Raw genomic sequence first — 21,212 nt, 5'->3', positions numbered from 1 at the left:
TTTTCTCTGTTTTCAGCCCATCAACCTCGTAGATGGGGCTGATTTACGAGAAGGAACCCGAGAGCATGTCACAAGATAGGCCTACGTGCCAATAGAAAAGAACAGACTGAACAGACTTTTTGCACTTCAATAACAACTGAACTGAAAGAGAGAGACGACACGTGACACGGAGTGGTGGAATTCCACCCCAGAGAGTATTTGAAGGAGTACGAGCGGAAGTGCGACGCGAGAGAGAGTGCGAGAAGAAGAGCACGACGATATGGTGAACTCGCTCTACTGTAATGTGTAGAGCATAGTGAGTTCTTATTAGGTTTTAACAAAAGAATATGTGTACATACCTGGCGGCCCGCCCACTTACCTAGGCGACCACATTGGGCTTTATACCCCAACAACCTCCCACTTAAAGTCCAATGTGGTACTTTAAGTGTGAGAGAAGCTACTATACAAGCTAATATACAAGAGATGTAGAGAAGTGATGTACTACCCTACACCTAACTGCTTGCGAAAATGCTCAAAGCTCTCTGAGGGAAGTCCTTTTGTAAGTAGATCATAAGGATTTTCTGTGGTGTGAACTTTGACAAGCTGAAGTTGCTTATCCTCGAGCATTTCCCTGATGAAATGATACTTCACATCCACATGCTTTGTCTTTGAGTGATAAACTGGATTGCGAGCCAATTGTATAGCACTTTGACTATCACAATATAACACAGGCATCTCTTCTTTGATTCCCAAATCTGTTACTAGTCGATTAAGCCAAATTGATTCTTTGCATGCCTCTGATGCTGCAACATATTCAGCCTCTGTAGTAGACTGAGTAACACAATCTTGTAATCTAGAACGCCATGATACTGCTCAACCAGCCAATGTAAAGACATACCCTGACGTAGACCTTCGGTTGTCTAAGTCACTTGCATAATTTGAGTCTGTAAAACCCTTTACACTTAGCTCCTGACTCCCATAGCATATACGCATACTCTTTGTAGCTTTCAGGTATCTCAATATTCCTTTCATTGCCTTCCCAATGTTTCTTGCCTGGGTTTGACATGTATCGACTTACTACTCCCACTGCAAATGCAATGTCTGGGCGAGTAGTAATCATTGCATACATCAAACTACCCACTGCAGACGCATATGGAATCTTATCCATTTCAGCCTGTTCTTCCTCAGACACAGGACAATCTTGTTTGCTAAGTTTCACATATGGTGGCAATGGAACACTCAATGCCTTTCCCTTCTCCATATTGAAACATTGCAAAACCTTGTCAATATACTCTGTTTGAGATAACCAAATCAACTTCTTTGATCTGTCTCTCTCAATGCGCATACCAAGTATATGACTTGCCTCACCCATGTCTTTCATGTCAAACGATTTTGCCATCTTTGACTCCAAAGCTGAAATTTCTTCCAAGTGCTTGCCAACAATCAACATGTCATCCACATACAAAATAAGGATCAGCCAACTGCCATCCTTAGCCTTCTTTGTATATAGACAGTGATCGAACTCACTACGTTTGTAGCCTTGAGAAAGCATAAACTTGTGGAATTTATGGTACCATGCCCTCGGTGATTGTTTTAAGCCATAAAGACTCTTTAACAACTGGCATACCCAATCTTCCTTGCCTTTCTCAACAAACCCTTTTGGCTGCTGCATGTAAATTTCCACGTCTAAATCACCATGCAAGAACGCTGTCTTGACATCCATTTGGTGCAACACCAAATCTAATATGGCAACCAATGCAAGAAAGCATCTCAATGTAGTCATCTTGACCACCGGAGAGAAGACTTCATCAAAGTCAATGCCTTGTTCTTGTTTAAAGCCCTTGGCAACAAGCCTTGCTTTGTACTTTGGCTGACTATCATGAGCGGTGATCTTATACCTGTAAACCCATTTACAGGGTAGAGCCTTTTTGCCCCGTGGTAATTTAACTAGCTTCCATGTCTGGTTTTTATGCAGAGCTGTCATCTCTGACTGCATGGCCAATTGCCAATTCCCGGAGTCCTTCATTTGCACTGCTTCCTTGTAACATGAAGGCTCATTGCAATCAATCAACATGACATAATTCATAGATGGAACAAACCTATCAGGAGGTCGCGTGACACGTCCAGATCTACGCACAATAGGTGGCTCAGGCTCAGCCACAACCTGTGGTTCCACTCTATCCTGTCCTTGCTCCTCTTGAGCCCTGACATTTTGTCTTGCACGTGCAGGTCCATCTTCTTGGAAGACAACTCTTCTAATCTCCTCAACCCTCTCTGGTTTAGAATGATATTTGGATTCATTCAAGTGAACATCATTGCTGTGGACAACCTTTCTGGATTCGGGATCCCAAAGTCTGTACCCTATCTCACCAGAATTACCATAGCCTAGAAAGATGCACTTTCTACTCTTTGGCTCAAGTTTGTTCCTAAATTCTTTTGGAACGTGAGTATATGCCTCGCAGCCAAAGACTCTGAGATGCTTGTATGAGGGCATTTTGCCTGACCATACCATCTCTGGCACTGAATCCTTCTGCAAAACCTTGCTAGGAGATCTGTTTATAAGATGAACAGCTGTGATACAGCTTCAGCCCAAAACCCATTTGGCAGCTGTGCATTAGACAACATACTTCTGACCTTCTCTTGTACGGTCCTATTCATCCTCTCAGCAACACCATTTTGAGGAGGATTGTAAGGAGCAGTAAGTTCACGTTTTATACCTTTTGACTCACAAAAGTCCTGAAAGGCCTTTGAAACATACTCTCCACGATTGTCAGTGCGTAAGCATTTAAGCTTCTTGCCACTCTGATTCTCCACAAGTGTCACAAACGTTTTGAAAACACTAAACGCTTCATCCTTGTGCTTGAGAAAGTAAACCCATACTTTCCTCGAGTAATCATCTATAAATGTCAAAGTAAGAAGCTCCCCCTAGAGATAGGTTAGGCATATGTCCACACAAATCACTATGAACAAGTGCCAACTGTGTATCTCTTCTACTGCTTCTATGCTTATGTGGCTGCTGTGTTTGCTTACCATACAGACAATGTTCACAGAATTCAAAATCATTAAATGAAAAACCAGGCAAATAACCAGAACGAGACAAGATTTCCATTCCCTTCTTGGACATATGTCCTAACCGGCTATGCCACAAAGAAACGTTCGGCTGCTCGGTTACATTGATTACATTTTTAGAGACATTTGATACAAAAATCATGTAAAGTCCTCCAGACTTTACTCCATGTGCTACTGTCATAGAATCCTTGGATATCTTCCACATGTTCTGTCCAAAAATGGTGAAGTAGCCAGCATCATCAAGTAAACCTGTGCTGATCAAGCTCTTTGTAATTGCGGGAACATGTCTCACATTCTTCAGCGTGAAAGAAGAGCCATTCTGAAACTTCAATTGAACATCTCCAACACCTAAGATCTCACACGTCTGCCCATTGCCTAGCCGAACATGATCTTTAGTGGTCACATAAGAGGTAAACCACTCCTTGTTTGGAGACACATGAAGTGATGCCCCTGAGTCTATAATCCAGTCACTCAGTGCATTTCCATCAGATGCTGTAAGAAGAGCTGAGTCCATTGTATTCTTCAAGAAGTAGATGTCTCCTGACACTAGACTGTCATCCTCTGCAACATTGTTTGTCACATTTATTTCTTGAATCTTCACTGAGGAGTTGTTCTTCTCACCATGGTCTTCAGCTTTCTCTTTGCCTTTTTCTGCTTTCCATTCTCTGCAGTCTCTTTTCATGTGACCCTTCTTGCCACAATGGTAGCATTCTATGTCACTCTTGCCTTTAGCACTGCGGGACTTGCTACGAGACTGATCTTCTTTCCACCTTTGTACTTTTCTTTGGTCCTACCCTTGACAACTAAGGCTGTTCCTTTGCCTTTTTCCATTGTCTTTCTATTGGTTTCTTCAGTAAGCAGACTTCCTTCTACACCTGCTATGTTCAAACCATCTGGAGGTGCAGAATTACTCAAAGCTGTGCGAAAATTGTCCCAACTTTCCGGCAATGTGATCAACAGGAACATAGCTCTAACAGGTTCATCAAACTTGAGACCTTGAGCTGACAACTGACTATAGATTGTGTTGAATTCATTCAGATGAGTGGACATAGGTGTCCCTTCTTTCATCTTCAAGTCAACAAGCTTCTTAAGCCAGTATACCTGTGAAGCTGCACTCTGCTTCTCATAAAGATCACTCAGCTTTAACCATGCTTGATAAGCCGACATCTCGTCTGCTACATTGAAGTAAACGCTTTCTGCCAAAGTCAGCATAATGGTAGAAAGTGCCAATTCATCCATTTCGCTCCATTCATCTTCGTCCATATCTTCTGGTTTTATCCCCTTGAACTTTATAGGTTTTATCTGCTTCTTTTGTACCAACACGTGCCAAATCTGCTTCTTCCACAATGGGAAATTGGTTCCATCCAGCTTCTTGATATTGTAAAGAGCAGTGTCCTGTGATCCAGCCATAGCTACGCTTCACAGTAGTTTACTTTCCTGGGAAAAATTCGGCAGAGTTTCCCTTGTAAACTGACCTCTGAACCAATATCAACCTGTCAAATGAACCAAGAAAGCTTCAGATTCTGCAGAAATTTTGGCAGAGTCTCCTTTGTAAAATGGCTCTGGTGTACTAAAAACAGACCAAAAAACAGCTCAAAAACACTGTCTCTCTGACACTGTAAGCTGTGGGTAAACCTGTCCTGCACATGTACTGTCTCTGACTGCCCTGTCACTGTCCTGTAAGCATAGATTGCGACAATGCCTCAACGGCAGTAAAGCAAAGATGCAATCCCAACTGTCTAACTCACAGTCAATACATCCTAGCTGCCTATCTAAGGGTGCTCGAGGGATCGCTCCAAGACCTGTATCACCGAAAGGATCTCAACATTCGAGAATCCCCCAGCTCAATAAAACCTCACTCGACCCTCAACAAAGGCTGCAGTAAATCTGACAATACATAGACTTCCCACAAAATCATACATACACAAATTTCCCACTATATGCTGTAATCGTTGCGGCGGTTGTTTGCTGCGTGACTCACAACAAGCAAACCCTCAACAGACATACATCATCTCTGACAATCCATCCCATGTGGAAGTATCTGCAATGTCAGGATGAAATCTGGAATATCAAGAAGCAAACACAAGCTACCTGATAAACTAGTGGATGTCGCCTACAGTCTGTGTGTAGATGCGCCCGTGTCGTATGTGACACGCCTCCAAGAACTGTGAGCCGTCCTTCGATGTGCAGACAGCCACAAATCAACACTCTGGGAGTGTCGATATCCTCAGTACCTACAGTCGTAGGCCGAAAACCCCAAATTTGCAGAGTCGGATCTGCACCTGCCGAGACCACGTAGTCGAAAATGGCCTGCGCAGACCTTTGTCGAAGCCGAACGGTGGCCGAAATGACCTCAGAATGAAATTCTGAGAACACCGAGCCCTTCGGGCCCGCCCACAGGATTTGGGGCCGTGTCTTCGCCTGTCGAATTTCACTCCAATTTGAGCTGGTGACTCTAGCCTCCTACAGTGCTGCCCCGAGCCTCGATCTGAGTACCAGTTGAAGGAGTACGAGCGGAAGTGCGACGCGAGAGAGAGTGCGAGAAGAAGAGCACGACGATATGGTGAACTCGCTCTACTGTAATGTGTAGAGCATAGTGAGTTCTTGTTAGGTTTTAACAAAAGAATATGTGTACATACCTGGCGGCCCGCCCACTTACCTGGGCGACCACATTGGGCTTTATACCCCAACAGTATTGCCCCAAACCTTGGCGCCCCTTTCGGTATTTCTTTATATTGCATCCACACTGTACAAGCCGGTACTCCAGACTCTGCACCTTCTCCAGGAAGCATGCCAAAGAATGAGCCCTAGCCTCATATTTAAAGGCCCGAGGCCCCAAAAGCAGTTTTACATGGAAAGCCTTCCAAAAGCAATGCCAAAAAGCTGCCAGCATAAATCATGGAATTCCATACAACTGCCACGTCATCATGTCAACGCAATTTTCGAAAATCCGTACAATCTGCCACGTCAGCAGGCCAGCATGAATTGTAGGTTCATCTTTTGCTGCTTCTGCCTCTTTACTTAGGGTTAAGGCCCCTCGGCCAGCATCTGTAAGTTGGCTCCATTCTTCAGGGCTTTGACACGTCAACAGTTTGTGACATCTCCCCTTCTTGAAAGAGAGTAATCGTCCGCGATTACAACATATTTGCAAAACAACTCAAGTTAGCTCAAAAATTTCCGAGGGTCATTCGGAGGAACATTTCGAGGGACAATCAGTTTGCTCTTTTTGTTAAGGAGTTAGTTTCTCCTTTCAGCTCTTTTGATCAAGGAGTTGGCTTCTCCTTTCGGCTCTTTTGATCGAGGACTTGGCTTCTCCTTTCGTCCAGATTGGAACTCTTGATATTCCGGCGTAGTTAAATTAGCCATCACACCTAGACCACACTGATCTTCCACGAGTGTCTTGATGCACTAAAATTACATACCCAGGCAATCTCATCCAATTAGGAATATTCAGTGGTTGGCACATCACAATGCAACACAAATGCTTACATATGCATGTTACAAGACACAAGAAACAGCGGTGCTGAGCACGCCCCCGAGACAAACGGTCTGCGGTATGAAGCTACTCAACGACTACCTCGTCACTCCCCCTGCAAATAACCTAAAAAGGTCCGGGCCATGAGCTCAAAGGACTATACAACCAAACGCTTCCCCAGACCGCAGTCTACGTCGCTTGGAGGTTCAAGCATACAACCAAACGCTCCCCAGGCATCGGCCTGCGTCGTTCGGAGGTTTTCTAGGCATCGGCGTGCGTTGTTCCAAGGTTTTCTAGCATACAACGGAACGCTCCCCAAGCATCGGCCTGCATCGTTTCGAGATTCAAACAATACCAAGACAATATTTCTCACTTCTCCACACGGGAGTAAAATCACCAATCAATGAAACCAGTATTGAAACTAGAGTCAAACATTTCAAATCGGCACCGAAACAGGTTAAACATAGATACCATCCATTGCAAACAAATTTCAAACAGGATCACCAAACAAGTTCTCAAATAGAACTCAAAACAAAATACAAACTTAAAAAGCAATCTTGACATCTTGAAGTAAGGGTGGGAATGACAAGTAAGACAGGGTCGGGACCCCAAGATACTTCAAATAACAATTTCCAGTAGTCTCTTGTTTGCTATGTCTGCTCTATTGTAGGACCGGTATACTTTCAAAAAAGCACACGCCACATGCTCTGATACCATTGTCACAAAACGGGCACCACGTGCCAATAGAATAGAACAGACTGAATAGACTTTTAGCACTTCAATAACAGTTGAATTGAAAGAGAAAGATGACACGCGGCACGGAGTGGCGGATTTCCACCCCAGAGAGTATTCGCCCCAAACCTTGGCCCCCTTTCGGTATTTCTTTATATTGCATCAACACTGTACAAGCCGGTACTCCAGACTCTGCACCTTCTCCAGAAAGCATGCCAAAGAATTGGGCCGTAGCCTTATATTTAAAGGCCCTAGGCCCCAAAAGCAGTTTTACATGAAAAGCCTTCAAACTCAAAAGCTTTTGGTCCAAAAGCAATGCCAAAAAGTTGCTAGCGTAAATCACGGAATTCCGTACAATTTCCACATCAGCAGTCAAGGGAAAAAGGGGGAATTTGTATAGTCTGGCACGTCATCATGTCAACGCAATTTTTGGAAATCCGTACAATCTGCCACGTCAGCAAGCCAGCGTGAATTGCGGGTTCATCTTCTGCTGCTTCTGCCTCTTCACTTAGGGTTTAGGCTAAGTTGGCTCCATTCTTCAGGGCTTTGACACGTCAGCAGTTTGTGAGAGAGCACCCCTCTTTTGTATGCAGGATTGGAAGAGCGGATTCTCTAAGCCAACGAGACCTTTTCTGAGGAATTGCTTTTCGAGAACCGAGTTGCGTTTCGAGCGTCGAGTTGTAAAGGTAATGATTTTCATGTTATGATCTCCGAGTATGTGATTGCAGGTGTACTTCCTCTTTGAGAGGGAGTAGGAATAGAGGAAGGCACGAGCCTCTGAAGGAGAAAAGCGCTCTGAGGAACTAGAGATACATCAGCCCAAGGGTTTTGTACCTGAGTTTGGGAAGTAGATCCACAAATCCAAGAGTAATAGACTCTTGAATTGTGATCCGAAAGTTTAGATTCCCAAGGAAAGGACTTCACGTCCAAGGAAAGTAGAGTTATTCTGCAAGAGGATTCTGGAAACAGAGTTGGAAAAGAGTTGCAGGGATGTCATGTTCCGAGTCTGGAAGGTGAGATCCTGAGGCGAGAACCTTGATTCTCGAGGATTCGGAATAAGGAACGGAAGTTCGTTTTGCCCTAGGAATAGGAAGCTGAGGCTTCCGGGAACCATCGAGTCTGATTCTAGAACGAATGTGGTAATACGTTTGGTTCAAGTGCTTGTATAGACTTCTCCTCAGTAAAGATACTGTTAGGGGGGGGAGGGGAGGGGAGGTCAGCCCATCTGCTGGTCCCTAGTACTGTGTTGATCTTCTCACTCTCTATCTCTCTCGTTCTATCTCTATTTCTCTCTATATTCTCTGGCTTCAGTATTAAGTGATAAATTTTATTTATCCGATTTATTTTATATTGTTATGCGCTCCCGTTTGTGACAATAGCACAAAATGGGCCGATTAGACGGGCAAGTGGGCAAGTCGGGGGCCGAGGTGGTCTCTACTCTTGCTGCATGGAGGTGGAGGCCGAGGTGTAGAAGCTCTGAGGGGTTGAGAACATAGTTACCGGGGAACACCCCCTAGCCCCCGTTCCGGCGTTCCGGGGGGCAGTTCCCTTCTCGAATGTTCCGAAACGTCCCGGAACGTCTGACGTTTCGGGTGGCCAGTGCAAACCGGAACGGCCGTTCCGGAACGTTCCGGAATTCCCCTGGAACGGCCAATGGCTACACACAAATTTGGCAAAAATTGAAAAAATTGAAGTAAATGTTTGGGCTTCTTTTTGAAGTGTGCAAGGCCTCAAGGACTCATAAAATGCACCCCCTCCCCCTTTCTCTCCACAAGCTAATCCTCAAGGCTCAAGCTCTCTCCCTCTCACACTCTCAAGATCTCTCCCTCTCAAGACTCTCTTTCTCAAGGCTCAAATCTTTAGGCCTTCAAGCTCTCTTCCTCTCCCTCCCACTCTCTCAAATCTCTCCCTCTCCCTCTCACTCTCTCGAGTCTCTCTCTCTCTCTCATCATCTAGTCATAGCAAGGTTGAATGGTCTTCAAAATGAGTTTTTTGTGAGTATTAAAGTCAAAGCACTCTAATACTCCTTGTATTTAAACACAAGGAGCTAAAAAATGCACTATTTGGGTGTTTTTTATACCTCCCGTTCTGCGCCGTTCCTGTTCCGGACCCCTAGCCGTTCCCCCGTTCTGCGGGGATCCCGTTGCCGTTCCCGTTCCGCGTTCCGGGTAACTATGGCTGAGAGAGTATCAACATGAAAAAAGCTTTGAGATGGAAAAATACTCTACATACCTTGCATAGGAGGGGTTGTCAGAAAAGGTGGCATGTGGTTTGGATGACCATAGGGGGTAACCGTATTGGATGGCAAACGCCATGTCATGGCCGACCATCTCTCTCGCGTCCAATCAGGTGAGGAAGCTAGTCAGGACGTCAGCGCATGCTTGGGAGGTTTATACTGGACATTCAGGGCTACAGGGTGCTCTCTTTGCAGGCCAGACAGCACCAGGCAGAGGGTGTCAAACGCAGATCACCACATTCTTTCAGAGATCGACTCTACCTACAGCCCCCATACAGCGGAGTCATTCTGGAGAGGGCAGATACCCTCAGGCCAGCAGGAGACAGCAGCTGGCTTTTGGACACGCTGCCTTACTAGGGGTGGGGTGGCTAACAGGACTTGTAAGTGGAGACAAAAACAGTGCATGGCATAATAATAGCAAGTGACATGGCAATATGAGAGGAAGGGCCCCCCATAAAGAACGTGAGGGGTTAAGCCCGAGGGTACCCACACAAAGGGAGGCTAGAATTCAGGATATGTGCAGGTGATATGCTATACCCTCAGAAACAAGGATCTGTTTGATGTGCCATTCCGTTTGTCTATTGTGCCATTTGATGGCAGGTGTACAGAGACATCTCAAGTGGCCAGGTATCAATTGAGTGTCTAGAAGGAAACTCTCAGAATATGCAAGGATAAACAAACTTCAGGTTTACCGTTTATTTTTCTTCTATTGGTTGTGAATGCCTTGTCAGGAATTGGAGTTGATTTGTGTTGAGTAGTTTTGCTTTTTCTGTATTGCAGAATTGGAATGAAATGGTGAAAAATTGAACTAGCAAGACTAGTTGCCCTTTCCGAGTTTGAATTAAACATATACACCATGTGTTTTGCAGGTGAAGGCTCTCAAAGAACTATCATTCAATTCCTCAAACATCACTGCTATCATGACATCCCGTCAGTTTCAAGTGATGGTCGATATCATCAGCAATTTACTTCTTGCAAGGCTCCCCAAGCAAGTACCTTTTCCAAGAACAACGCAGCAGTTCTCTTTTTCTTAGAAAGCTGAACTCTTTTGTTGGATAATCTCTTCAATTAGTTTTTGTGCTAGCTGAATGAAATGGGACTAGTGATAGCATTGTGCAGGCGTCAACATGGAACCTACTGCAGTACCAAAAGGATGATCGGATTTAAACGCATTGACTGTAGGAACAATACCTGAAAGTTAAAATATTGAGTGCCGTTTTTTGCAGCCATTTAATGACGGGAAGTCTGCTAAAAAATGACTGGCCTACTTTTAATTTACCAATTTAACGTGCTTGAAGTTTGATAGCAATCAGCAAAAAAATGCCTTGCTAATGTTAGACTAGATCAGAAAAGATCATTTTGATACACAATCGACAAAGGGGTTAGCGAGTTCAAAAGATGATGCTGAGAAGGCTCAAAGATTTAATCTTCCAGCAGAGAAGGCTCAAGAAGGAGATTTGTATTGTCAAAATTTCTGCAACAAATGCTCTCATGATGTGTGTAAGGTGTCTTCCCACGCAACCCTTTTTGGCTCAGTTTGGTGAGCCACTCTCCTGTCTAGGCCATCTCTGTGCCTAGCAGGGGAAGAGTGCTGTTTTGCCACCATCTGGGAAGGAGAGCGATTTGCAAGCCCCGTTGTCCACTTTAATACATGCTGATGCTAGTTTGAGTACACTGTAATGGTTTCCTTTTTTTATGTGTAGCAGGGCTTAGTAAAAATGCACACTACGAGGCTCTCTAATATAATCTGGAGCTATCATAGCATTTGGGCAGCTCCATGGGTCACTGCTGTAGTGGGATATATGCATTTTTCTACTCTTGCAAGATATGTAGGATCCTGACTTTGTATCTGATTTAAACTGTGCAGCATTTATGTATCCCTCCTCTTGCATGGTAGGTAGGATCCTGACATTGTTGCTGTTGGCATAGAATAGTTCATATTGTGTAGTGTTTGCCGCCTTCAGTACTGTTGCTTGCCTATAGACATAGCATAGTGCTGTGATTGGAAGGCTATTCATGCTTGTAGAGCTACGAGCCCATTGCTTCTTTCTTGCATGGTATAGGTAACTGGCTGCAAAGATGATTGCTAGTTCCTATTAAGCGACCCACCAAGGTTTCCTATTCTTTTTTTTTTTCCCAAGAAAAAGATCCTTACATTAGTTAAGAAAAAACTGCCCAATGGGCTACAAGCTGCCCCTGCTAGAGAGGGCTACATCAACAAGTGCGGAGACTCCCTCTGTGAAAAAGACAAGATATGGCTAAATCAAGAGATGGGAGGAGGAAATCTGGTGGACAGTACTGCCATCTAGGTGCGCAATGAACAAGGGCCCTGGGTACCAAAGTCGCAAGAAGGCCTCTCGGCGCTCCCGCATGCGGTCGGAGCTTCCTTGAAGTCTCTCAAACTGGGCCCTAAGGGTATGGACCAGCTCTAGCCAAATGTCACGGACAGTCTCCGCCAGTGGAATGGGTTGAGCCTTGGAGATGCAGAAGCAGCGGGCTCACCAGATGAAACACAGTGTCAGACTGCAGATGAGCTCCCAGCACAACTCTCTATCTCTACTCCACTACCGAGGAACTAGCTGTGTGGCTGGCTGAAGTGTAGGCTGGCCCTCCTGTATCACAATCATCCTGCTGACAGAAGCCATCTCAAAACCAAGTGCTGGGCCCGTAAGTGTGGACCAAGTTGCGGCACCCAAGTGTACTAGCTGGCTGTGGAGAGTGCAGGCATCAGTCGAAGGATCCAAAGCCAAACCTGCTGTGCCATGGGGCAGTCCCACAGACAATGACACCGTCTCAAGTGGGTGGTGGCACTTACTGCCGAGAGGCCGTTGTGCACCAACCAACTCCCCACTGCCGTAGCTTGATGTGCAACTAGCCATTGGAACTTGGTGACATGCCTTGGCTGTCTGCTGTCCCGTAAGGGCTCGCAGAATCTTGCCAAGGACATGAGACCCTTCCCAACACCTCAAGAGAGTGCTTACACCTGTGCACGTTGATCTTCCGACCCTCCAGAAACATGCCTGAGTCATCAGCAAACTCAACGTTCAGACCTAGGTAGCTACCCCTCGGAAGTGCCGTGAGGGTCTCGTGAAGCTCCTGTGGCTGGAGAGGATTCACGCCTCTGGCATGAGAGTCCTCTGGTGCATCTACTCAGTGGCTAAACAAGGCAACTGGGCCCACACCTGCTCTTTGCATGCATCTCGAGACTCTGACTGTGGCTCGGTTGAAAGCAACTCACGGTAAAAGTCAGTAGCAACTGCACGCATGCCCTCGAGCTGTGTAGCAACAGACCCATTGGGCCTCCTCAACTGGGAAACATTGGTGTGCGCACGGCGAGGGCCCACAATCTCAAAGAACTCATCAGTAACTGTCATCCACTTGAGTCAGTAACTGTGTCATCCACTTGAGTCCACTGAGATGCCTGACGATGGGAGGAAAACTCGTGGTGTCGCTCCTCTATGGTGATCACCTCCTGTCGAGTGTGCTGCATCTGCTCCTCCATCCAAGGGCTTCCTTGGTGACGCTCCTGCATCCTTTGCAAGGAAGCAATGCCTCGTCAGAGCCGCGTCTCCTCCTCCGTGGTCGCAGCTAAACGAGCAGTAGACTGCTGGAGGAAGAAGCGTCTAAGCTCTAAAAGAGCTTCTCGCCTTGAATAGGCAGCTGTAGTCTACCTCTTGTGAGGTCAAAAACCTGCTCATCGTCTTAGCATGGAAGAAAAACAGGAAGTGGGCAGAGAGCAGCCTTGTTGAACTGAGCGTGTGAGCATAAAACGTTTTCTTCACCCTGCCAATACCACCTGATTGTGCGCACATGTGTAGAGAGCTGAAACTCCCCTAATCCATGCATCTGAAAACCTCATCCGGTGTATAGTGCCCTCAAGGAAACCGAGTTAACTCTATCAAACACCTCTTCAAAGTCGAGGACTACCCCAAGACCCTCTTCTTGGAGGCGTGCGAGGGCAATCGCCTGCCAAAAGGTGAAAATGTTGTCAAGGTGAAAATGAGAGAGAGAGAGAGAGAGAGAGAGAGAGAGAGAGAGAGAGAGAGAGAGAGAGAGAGAGAGAGAGAGAAATGAAATGAAATGTTATATTAACGTCTTCAAAAGGCCAAAATGACCTATGAGACCAATCAGTTACAAAATAGTGAATCTAATACCATGTCTGGGTACAAAAGAACTAGAAGTGGAACAAAATACTACTACTACTACTACAATCTAAAACTACGTGGGTGTAGCAGCTGATACAATAGGTACCCGGTAAACTGGATGTAACAGTGTGAGAAACAAAGATGGAAGAAATGGTGAGGATCCATCCTCATCTGCACTCTGGATGTCGAGAGAGTATGGCTCGAATCTTCTGTTGTAGTCTCCGTCGATGCTGTGTAGCTCCTCTCCTCAGTCGCGGTCGTCTGTATCTCTGTAGCTCCAATGCTCGGTCGATGAGAGTGCCAGTAGTGGTCGAATGAGTGTGGGACGAGCTCTGCAGTGGTGGCTGCTCCTCTGGCTGTCCCATATCTAGTGAAAAGAAATCTGTAATGTGTCTCTGGGACTGCCTCTCTCTAGCTCTCCCCAGTAAAGTGTCTCTATACCTGTGTAACTCAAGTAGATATAGTCCAAGACATCTCTGATCCTCATAACTCATGACCCTAGATAGAGGACCAAAACCCTCTCTGAATAAGCAGTGGAAACGCCCCCGTATCTCATAGAACACTGTGCAATGACATATGTAGTGCAACTCTGTCTCTGGCTCTCTCTGGCATAATCGGCATATCCTGCTGTCTGCTGGTATCCCTCTGAATCTACCGGTCTCAATCTCGAGCTGATGTGAGGATGTGCGTATCTGACCAATGGCACAACGCAAACCATGAGACATATGTGTGTCCATGTAGCTGGGTCAAGTAGGAATAATCCGAGACATCTTTGATCCTGATATCTCATGACTCTGTCTAACGAGTCAAAACCATCTCTGAATAGACAATGAAAGCGTCCCCGTATCTCATAGTAGACTGTGCAGCGACATATGTAGTGAAACTCTGTCTCTGGCTCTGCGTGGCATAACTGACATATCCTACTGTCTGCTGGTATGCCTCTGAATCTACCTGTCTCAATCCCAAGCTGGTGTGAAGATGTGCGAATCTGGCCAATAGCACATCGTAACCTATGAGATAGATGTGTGTCCATGTAACTGGGCTGTGTGACAAATCCGTCTGTCGTGAGTTGAAGAAGATGTTCTCTATAGAAAACCCTCTTCGCACCCAACTCCCGTGATGGTTCTATCCATGTCCTCTTGCTATCAAGCTGGATAAGATCCTGCCGAATGAGTCTAGTAGTCTCCATCCGTGTAAGAGCCAAGGATGGTGCATCAAGAGAATACTGGAAAGGGGGCAGCCTGTCCATGCTGAAACCATGCCTCTGAAACCATGAGTTCATCTGTGCATACCAACATGATGTATCTCCCTGTAATGCCAGCTGTCTGGATGACTCGAGAGCAAGCCTGGCATACCTGTCCCTGGTGGTGTCCCATAAGCTGTGTACAAATGATACTGATCTGGTGAGTGCCTCAACCTCCATAGGTGGGGCAGCCAGCTCCGCTCGAATGATGTCATGTGGGACTGAGGCCTTGGCTCTAATCAGCCTAGAAATCATAGATATCAGGGGTCTCTCCATATTAGTCCATCCAGCACTGTCAATAGACGGTCCCCAAACCTGAACCGCGTAGTGCATAACTGAAGCGACCAAAGTATCGAAAAGCCAGAGCTTTGTTCGAGGTTCCTGGAACTGAACTTGCGAGCAAATCCTCTCTAAACCACCTAGGGCTGCATAGGCACGAGTCAATCTAGTGTCTGCTGCTACTTTCAGTGTGAACCTCGGTCCACTAAAGACCACCCCAAGATATGTGTATGCATCAGTGTACTCCATACTGTCCTGTCCATATGTGAAAGTAGGTGCTGATCTCCTAACCCACTGTGGCGTGGTATTAAATACCATGACCTTGGTTTTACCAAGGTTGACAAAAAATCCACTATCCTCTGCAAAACTATGCAATGCGTCCAAATGTCTCTGCATACCCACTGGCGATTCTGATATCAACACGATATCGTCAGCATACAATAAAAGAGGGATCCATGTCCCTGCAAGCTGAGCACCTCTATCACCTCCTCTGTCAATATAATCAGAGACCCCATCAACATACATACCAAATAAAGTAGAGGACAGTGGGCATCCCTGTTTCACTCCGATGGTGGAGTGAACTATCTCGGATATCCCCTCTGATGTGCGTACATGACCCATCACTGAACTGTACAATGCCATGATCCCCCACATCAGCTCTGTGGGTACCCCCAATTCCATAAGCCGGTGCATCAATCTGGCCCTCGGCACTGTGTCAAAGGCTTTGCGAAAATCCACAAAGCTGCAGTATATCCCTCTACCATGTGCTCGACCAGAGAGAGATGAAATGTTATATTAACGTCTTCAAAAGGCCATAGTGACCTATGAGACCAGAAAGTTACAAGGTGGTGGATCTCATACAAAGTCAGAGTAACAAAATAACCTAACAACAGTACAAAAGAAAGATATATATTATTGGATTCTAGATTGGTCGATGCGAGCTAAGCCGAAACCTAAGCAAAAAAGGGTGGCTAGTTGGGGTAGCTGAATCACAAAAGATCTAGCATTGGTCGTTGGCGAATCTCATCAATTTCCTCCATGGTTAGTAGTCTGACCGGGCGTCGTGTATGCCTGGCCAGCGTGCTCTGAATCTTTTGACGTAGCCTCCGTCGATGCTATGTAGTCCTGCGCAGTCGTGGGCGCCTGGATTTCCCCAGTTCAATCGCTTGGTCAATCAGTGTGCCTCTGGTGTGAGACAGGGGGGACCTCTGTTGTGGGAGTGGCTCTTGCGGATGTCCTGTGTCTGCTTTGAAGAAGTCTGTAATCCGTCTTTGAGATCGGTTAGCCTCGCCATTCATCAGGCTCTCTTTGTGTCTGCGCAGCTCGAGCAAGAACAAACCCAGGCATCTTTGATCTTCGTATCCCATTACTCTTGAGAGGCCCAAAACCCTCTCTGAACAAGCAATGGAAGCGGCCTCATATCTCGTAGTAGACGGGGCAGCAGCATGTATAATGCAACTCTGTCTCAGGTTCCATGTCACACAAGGGGCATGTCCTGGCCTCTGCTGGTACTCCGTTGTATCTCCCAGTTTCAATCCGCAGCTGGTGAGACGATCTGCGTAACTGGCCAATAGCACACCGTATCCCATGAGACAGGTGGGTATCCGTGTATCTGGGTCTTATCACAAAACCATCTTCCGTAAGCTGGAGAAGGTGGTCTCTGTAGAAAGCCATCTTCGTGCCCAATTCTTGTGTTGGTTGTATCCATGTCCTCCTGGTGTCTAGCTGGGTCAGGTCTTGGCGGATGAGCTTGGTGATCTCTGACTGTGTAAAAATGAGAGATGGTGCATCCAATGAGTACTGGAATGGTGGCAGCCTGTCTATGCTGAACCCATGCGCCTGAAACCATCATGTCATCTCCCCATACCAGCATGTTGTATCTCCTTGTATGGCTAACTATCGAGAGGACTCAAGTGCTATGCGAGCATATCTGTCTCTGGGATGTTCCCATGTGTGGTTTATGAAGGAGACTGATCTGGTGAGCGCCTCTACCACTAGTGGGGGGGGGCCGCTAGCTCTGCTCGGATAATGGCCTGTGGTACTGATGCCTTGGCTCTAATGAGCTGCGAGATCATAGAAACGAGAGGTTTCTCCATGTTCCCCCATCCGTTTGAGCGACCCGGCCTCCCGTGGTGATCCAGTGAAGGTCCCCATATCTCAGCCCCATAGAGCATTGCTGAAGGCACCAAGGTGTCAGAGCGCCAGAACTGAACCTGCGAACACATCCTCTCCAATCTACCCAATGCTGCGTGGGCTCTAGTAAGTCTAGTCTCTGCTGCTCTTCTGAGTAAGAATGGAGGTCCGCTAAAAACCACTCGAAGGTAAGTGTAAGCGTCTGTGTACTCCACAGTCTCCTGGCCGTATGTGAATGTAGGTGCTGACCTCCTGATCCACTGTGGGGAGGTATTAAACACCATAACCTTGGTTTTACCTAGTTTGACAGACAAACCACTTTCGTGGGCAAACGTATGCAAAGCATCGAATTGACGTTGCATTCCGTATGGGGATTCGGAGATCAACACTATGTCATCAGCATATAACAAAAGTGGAATCCATGTCCCTGCCAACTGAGCACCTTTATCCCCATCGCTGTCAATGTAGTTAGAAACCTCATCCACATACATACCGAAAAGAGTAGGAGAGAGCGGGCAGCCCTGCTTCACCCCAATAGTGGAGTGAACCGGTGTAGAAAGTCCCTCCGGTGTGCGTACATGCCCTACTACTTATCTGTACAATGCCATGATTCCCCAAATGAGTTCTGTGGGTACTCCCATTTCCTGTAGTCTGCGCATCAGTCTAGCTCTGGGTACCGTGTCGAAAGCTTTGCGGAAGTCCACAAAGCTACAATAGATCCGTCTCCCATGAGATCTGCCTTCTTCGATGATGGCCCTGATTGTTAGGATATGGTCAAGAGTAGAGAAGCCTCTCCTGAATCCTGCCTGCCTAGTTGCACGTATCAGCCTACCCTAAACCCTAAACTCAGTTGTTGCTCCGGAATGGATGCATACAACCGTGCTAGTGTGTGCCTAATCATAATAGTGCGATAATTCCTAGGCTCCATGGGGTCTCCTGATTTGAACATAGGTACGATCGTAGATAGGCTCCAAGAGTATGGTAGGCCCTCACACATGGCCCGGTTAAACATAACTGCTAGAAGCTCTGCTAGTAGGTCTTTGGCATGCATGAAATGCTCAGCGACTAGGCCATCATGATCATATGCTCTCCCAGTCTTCCTCCTGTCAATAGCTTTCTTCACCATCTCAGCGGTGAAAAAGACACATGCGTGTGGGCATGGATCGGGGGGGTTGGGAAGGGCAGGCTGTCGAGGTACTGTGTACAAAGATGATGCGTATTGCCGCGAGGTCTCTGTGGAGGAAATAGCAGGGGGGGGGGGGGGGACTGCTCATGAAAGAGCCGCCACGCCTTACGCTAGTCCTGACTCAAGAATAGCTGATATAGATGCTGCTCGAGTCGAGCTAAAAAAGCCCTCTTCTTCCGCCGCACCAGGCGTCGGAAGTCTATCTGTGATTGTCTGTGAGGGACGTCCCCCAACAACACCTCCCTCTGAAGTCTGGCTCTAGTTTGGCGGCACTCCTCATCGTACCAGCTGTTCTGAAGCATGCTCCCTGATCGGCGGCTATGCTCAGGCTGGGTGTGTGGGTATGCTTCTGTTGCTGCCTCATGTAATGTCTGTGTCAGTTTAGTAGTTAGCTCTTGCAGAGGTCGCCCCGGGTCCTCAGTGCCTAGGCATCTGTAGATTCCGTCCATGTATACAGAATCTGTCTCCCGTGTGAATGTGTAGCGAGTAGGGGCTGCTACTCGTGGCCTGTGTGCTACACTGATCTGGAAGGAGATGGTCATCGACACCAGAGCATGATCCACTGCCACCCCGATCGGTCTGGGCTCAACTGTGAGATCTTGGATACTAGAGATGAGATTCGGCTTTGCCATGACATAGTCTACTGTGCTGGCTCCATGTCAGTGTGGGAAGCATGTAAAACCTCCCGAAGTAGGAAATTTCTGTAGGCCGTTCAAGATGGCCAATCCATATGCAGTGCCCATGTCTATCAGGTGTCGCCCATACTCAGTACATTCCACATCGTGTGATAGTCTGGAAAGGCCCGTCTCTACAACATCTAGCTCTTTTAGCATCTCCTCTAAAGTATCATAAAACACTCCCTGGTGTTGGGCAGTCCTGGCATTGAAGTCCCCTAGGATGATAATGTCACCATCCCTAGAGAACTCCCATATGTCATCATCCAAAAGAGAGAAAGGGGACTGTCCTCTGGGTGATGCATAAACTGATGTACTCGGGGGAAAGTAGCAAATAGCTAGATAGAGGTATCTGCCTGTCTCTGCTTTCAGTCTCACCCACATGTACCTAGCCAGCTCGTCCCTACGGGCTATATGTATCAGTGGCTGCAGATCCTCTCTAAATAACACTGCCACTCCCCCCGAGCCTCGCCCTCTGTGCTCTGAGCGTGTCTCCCGTTTGTAGGTTGTCTCCCACGTGTATCCACTGATGTGAGGCATGGATTGCCCTGGGGCTTAGTGTGTCTCAGAGTAAAAGATGATGTCTCTTCTAGTAAAGCTATCCTCAAATGCACCCACATCAAGACGCATAGATCCATTGCAGTTCTAGGTAGCTACTTTGAGTGTGGTCCCATAAGTCTCGCACCGTCATGTGAAGCGTCGTTCTAGTATTACCACTTTTCCGTCTCGGTAAAAAGCGATCTTGCCTTTTTCCCGTACCGCTCTCATCTCCTGCATTACTTCCTGCATATGAGCGATCTGCGAGAGGGTGAGATAATCCCCGAGAAAGATGCCAGTCTCTTTAAGAGTTGGTCTTTTCTTCAAGAATGACTTCTTTGCTTCCATGGAGGAAAACGGAGGATGAGTGCTCTTTCTTTTGAGGTTTCTCCACTGCTTCCATTTTTCTTTATGTTGCCCACTCTCCATGCCCCTGTGTGCGTCGGCTCATGAATCGCCATCAGGGCTGTGAGTTCTTTTACTTCTTCGTCCACATTGCCTTTGTTTTTAAGACCGCAAATTCTCACATGTAAAGCGCGCACCCTTCTCCTCTGCTCCTCCTCTAGTGTCTGATTAATGATGTTGTTGGGTGTGGGCGTGGGTGTTATCTCCTTGCCTTTTCCTTTCTTGGCCACCTTGATCCATTCCTCGGCTTCGTCCGCCTTCTGTTGAGTTTGGCTAAGAACATCCACCCAAGAGGTCGTCATTTCTTTATGCTGCTCTTCTCCTTCTTTGATGGCCCGTACTTGCTCCTTGATCGTGTTGATTTCTTCGATTACTGAGGGTTGCAGTTCGCTCTCTTCCAGTGTGTTTCTTGCTCGTGCTTCGGCGAGCTCTTTCTTGAGTGACGCAATCTCTTCCTCTTGGGTCGTCACTCGGTCTTCCAGTGTGCTTATCTTGCTCTCTTGGATCAGCACGCGTCCTTCGAGTATGTTTATTGTGCCCCAGAGGTTGCGGTTCATCTTGGTCACGATCTCCGTCATCTCCTCTTTGCATTTTTGAATGGCATCCTCTAGGGGGTCGGCTTTATCGTTCATCTTCCTCATGCTTGATCGCCGTCCCCAAGGGAGTTAGGTGTACTAGCTTGAAGTAGATGATGAGCTTTCCATTAAAGCTTGAGAAGGAGAGAGAGAGTCTTCTTGCTTCGCACATGAGCTAGTGTGAGTGTGTGTGGAATAATGCCTTTGAAAAATTAGCCCCCTCTCTCTCTTGGTCGACCCCTCTTGCTAAATCCTCTTGCTGGCACCTCATTGGACCCCTCCAAGCTTAGCGAATGAAAATTGAGAAGCGTAAGTGATAGCCTTGTGACATCTATCCCCCTTTCCCCTTTTGTGAGAGCTTCAGAATGCAACTAAACTCTCATTGGACCCATTTGTCTTCTGGCCAATAGGAAGCAGGCAAGCCATTGGGCTATTGAATGCTCATTGGACCCCTTGGGAGACTGTCCAATAGTCTTCGAGTTGGGAAGAGAAAATGAGTGGTAGAGGGAGAGGTTCCAAAACCACTGCTGCCTCTACCAGATCA

The 21,212-nt window shown here is 46.8% G+C and overlaps 1 protein-coding gene across 5 annotated transcripts in view; it reads left to right on the top strand.

The window, feature by feature from the left end:
• The window catches only part of LOC147446658 (protein SABRE-like), a 268,711-nt gene that overhangs the window by 109,304 nt on the left and 138,195 nt on the right, over positions 1-21,212 (top strand). For all 5 annotated transcript variants that reach the window (XM_086525848.1, XM_086525849.1, XM_086525851.1 and 2 more), the window contains one exon: positions 10,361-10,479. In XM_086525848.1, the coding sequence (XP_086381974.1) occupies positions 10,361-10,479 (119 nt within the window). The remainder of the gene's footprint in view (positions 1-10,360; positions 10,480-21,212) is intronic.

This window comes from Adiantum capillus-veneris, chromosome 12 (genome assembly GCF_014529385.1).
Source record: "Adiantum capillus-veneris isolate H3 chromosome 12, ASM1452938v2, whole genome shotgun sequence".
In the NCBI taxonomy this organism is placed as follows: Eukaryota; Viridiplantae; Streptophyta; class Polypodiopsida; order Polypodiales; family Pteridaceae; genus Adiantum; species Adiantum capillus-veneris.
Note: the sequence above shows the minus strand (reverse complement) of the source record. Positions and strands in the feature narration are given on the sequence as shown.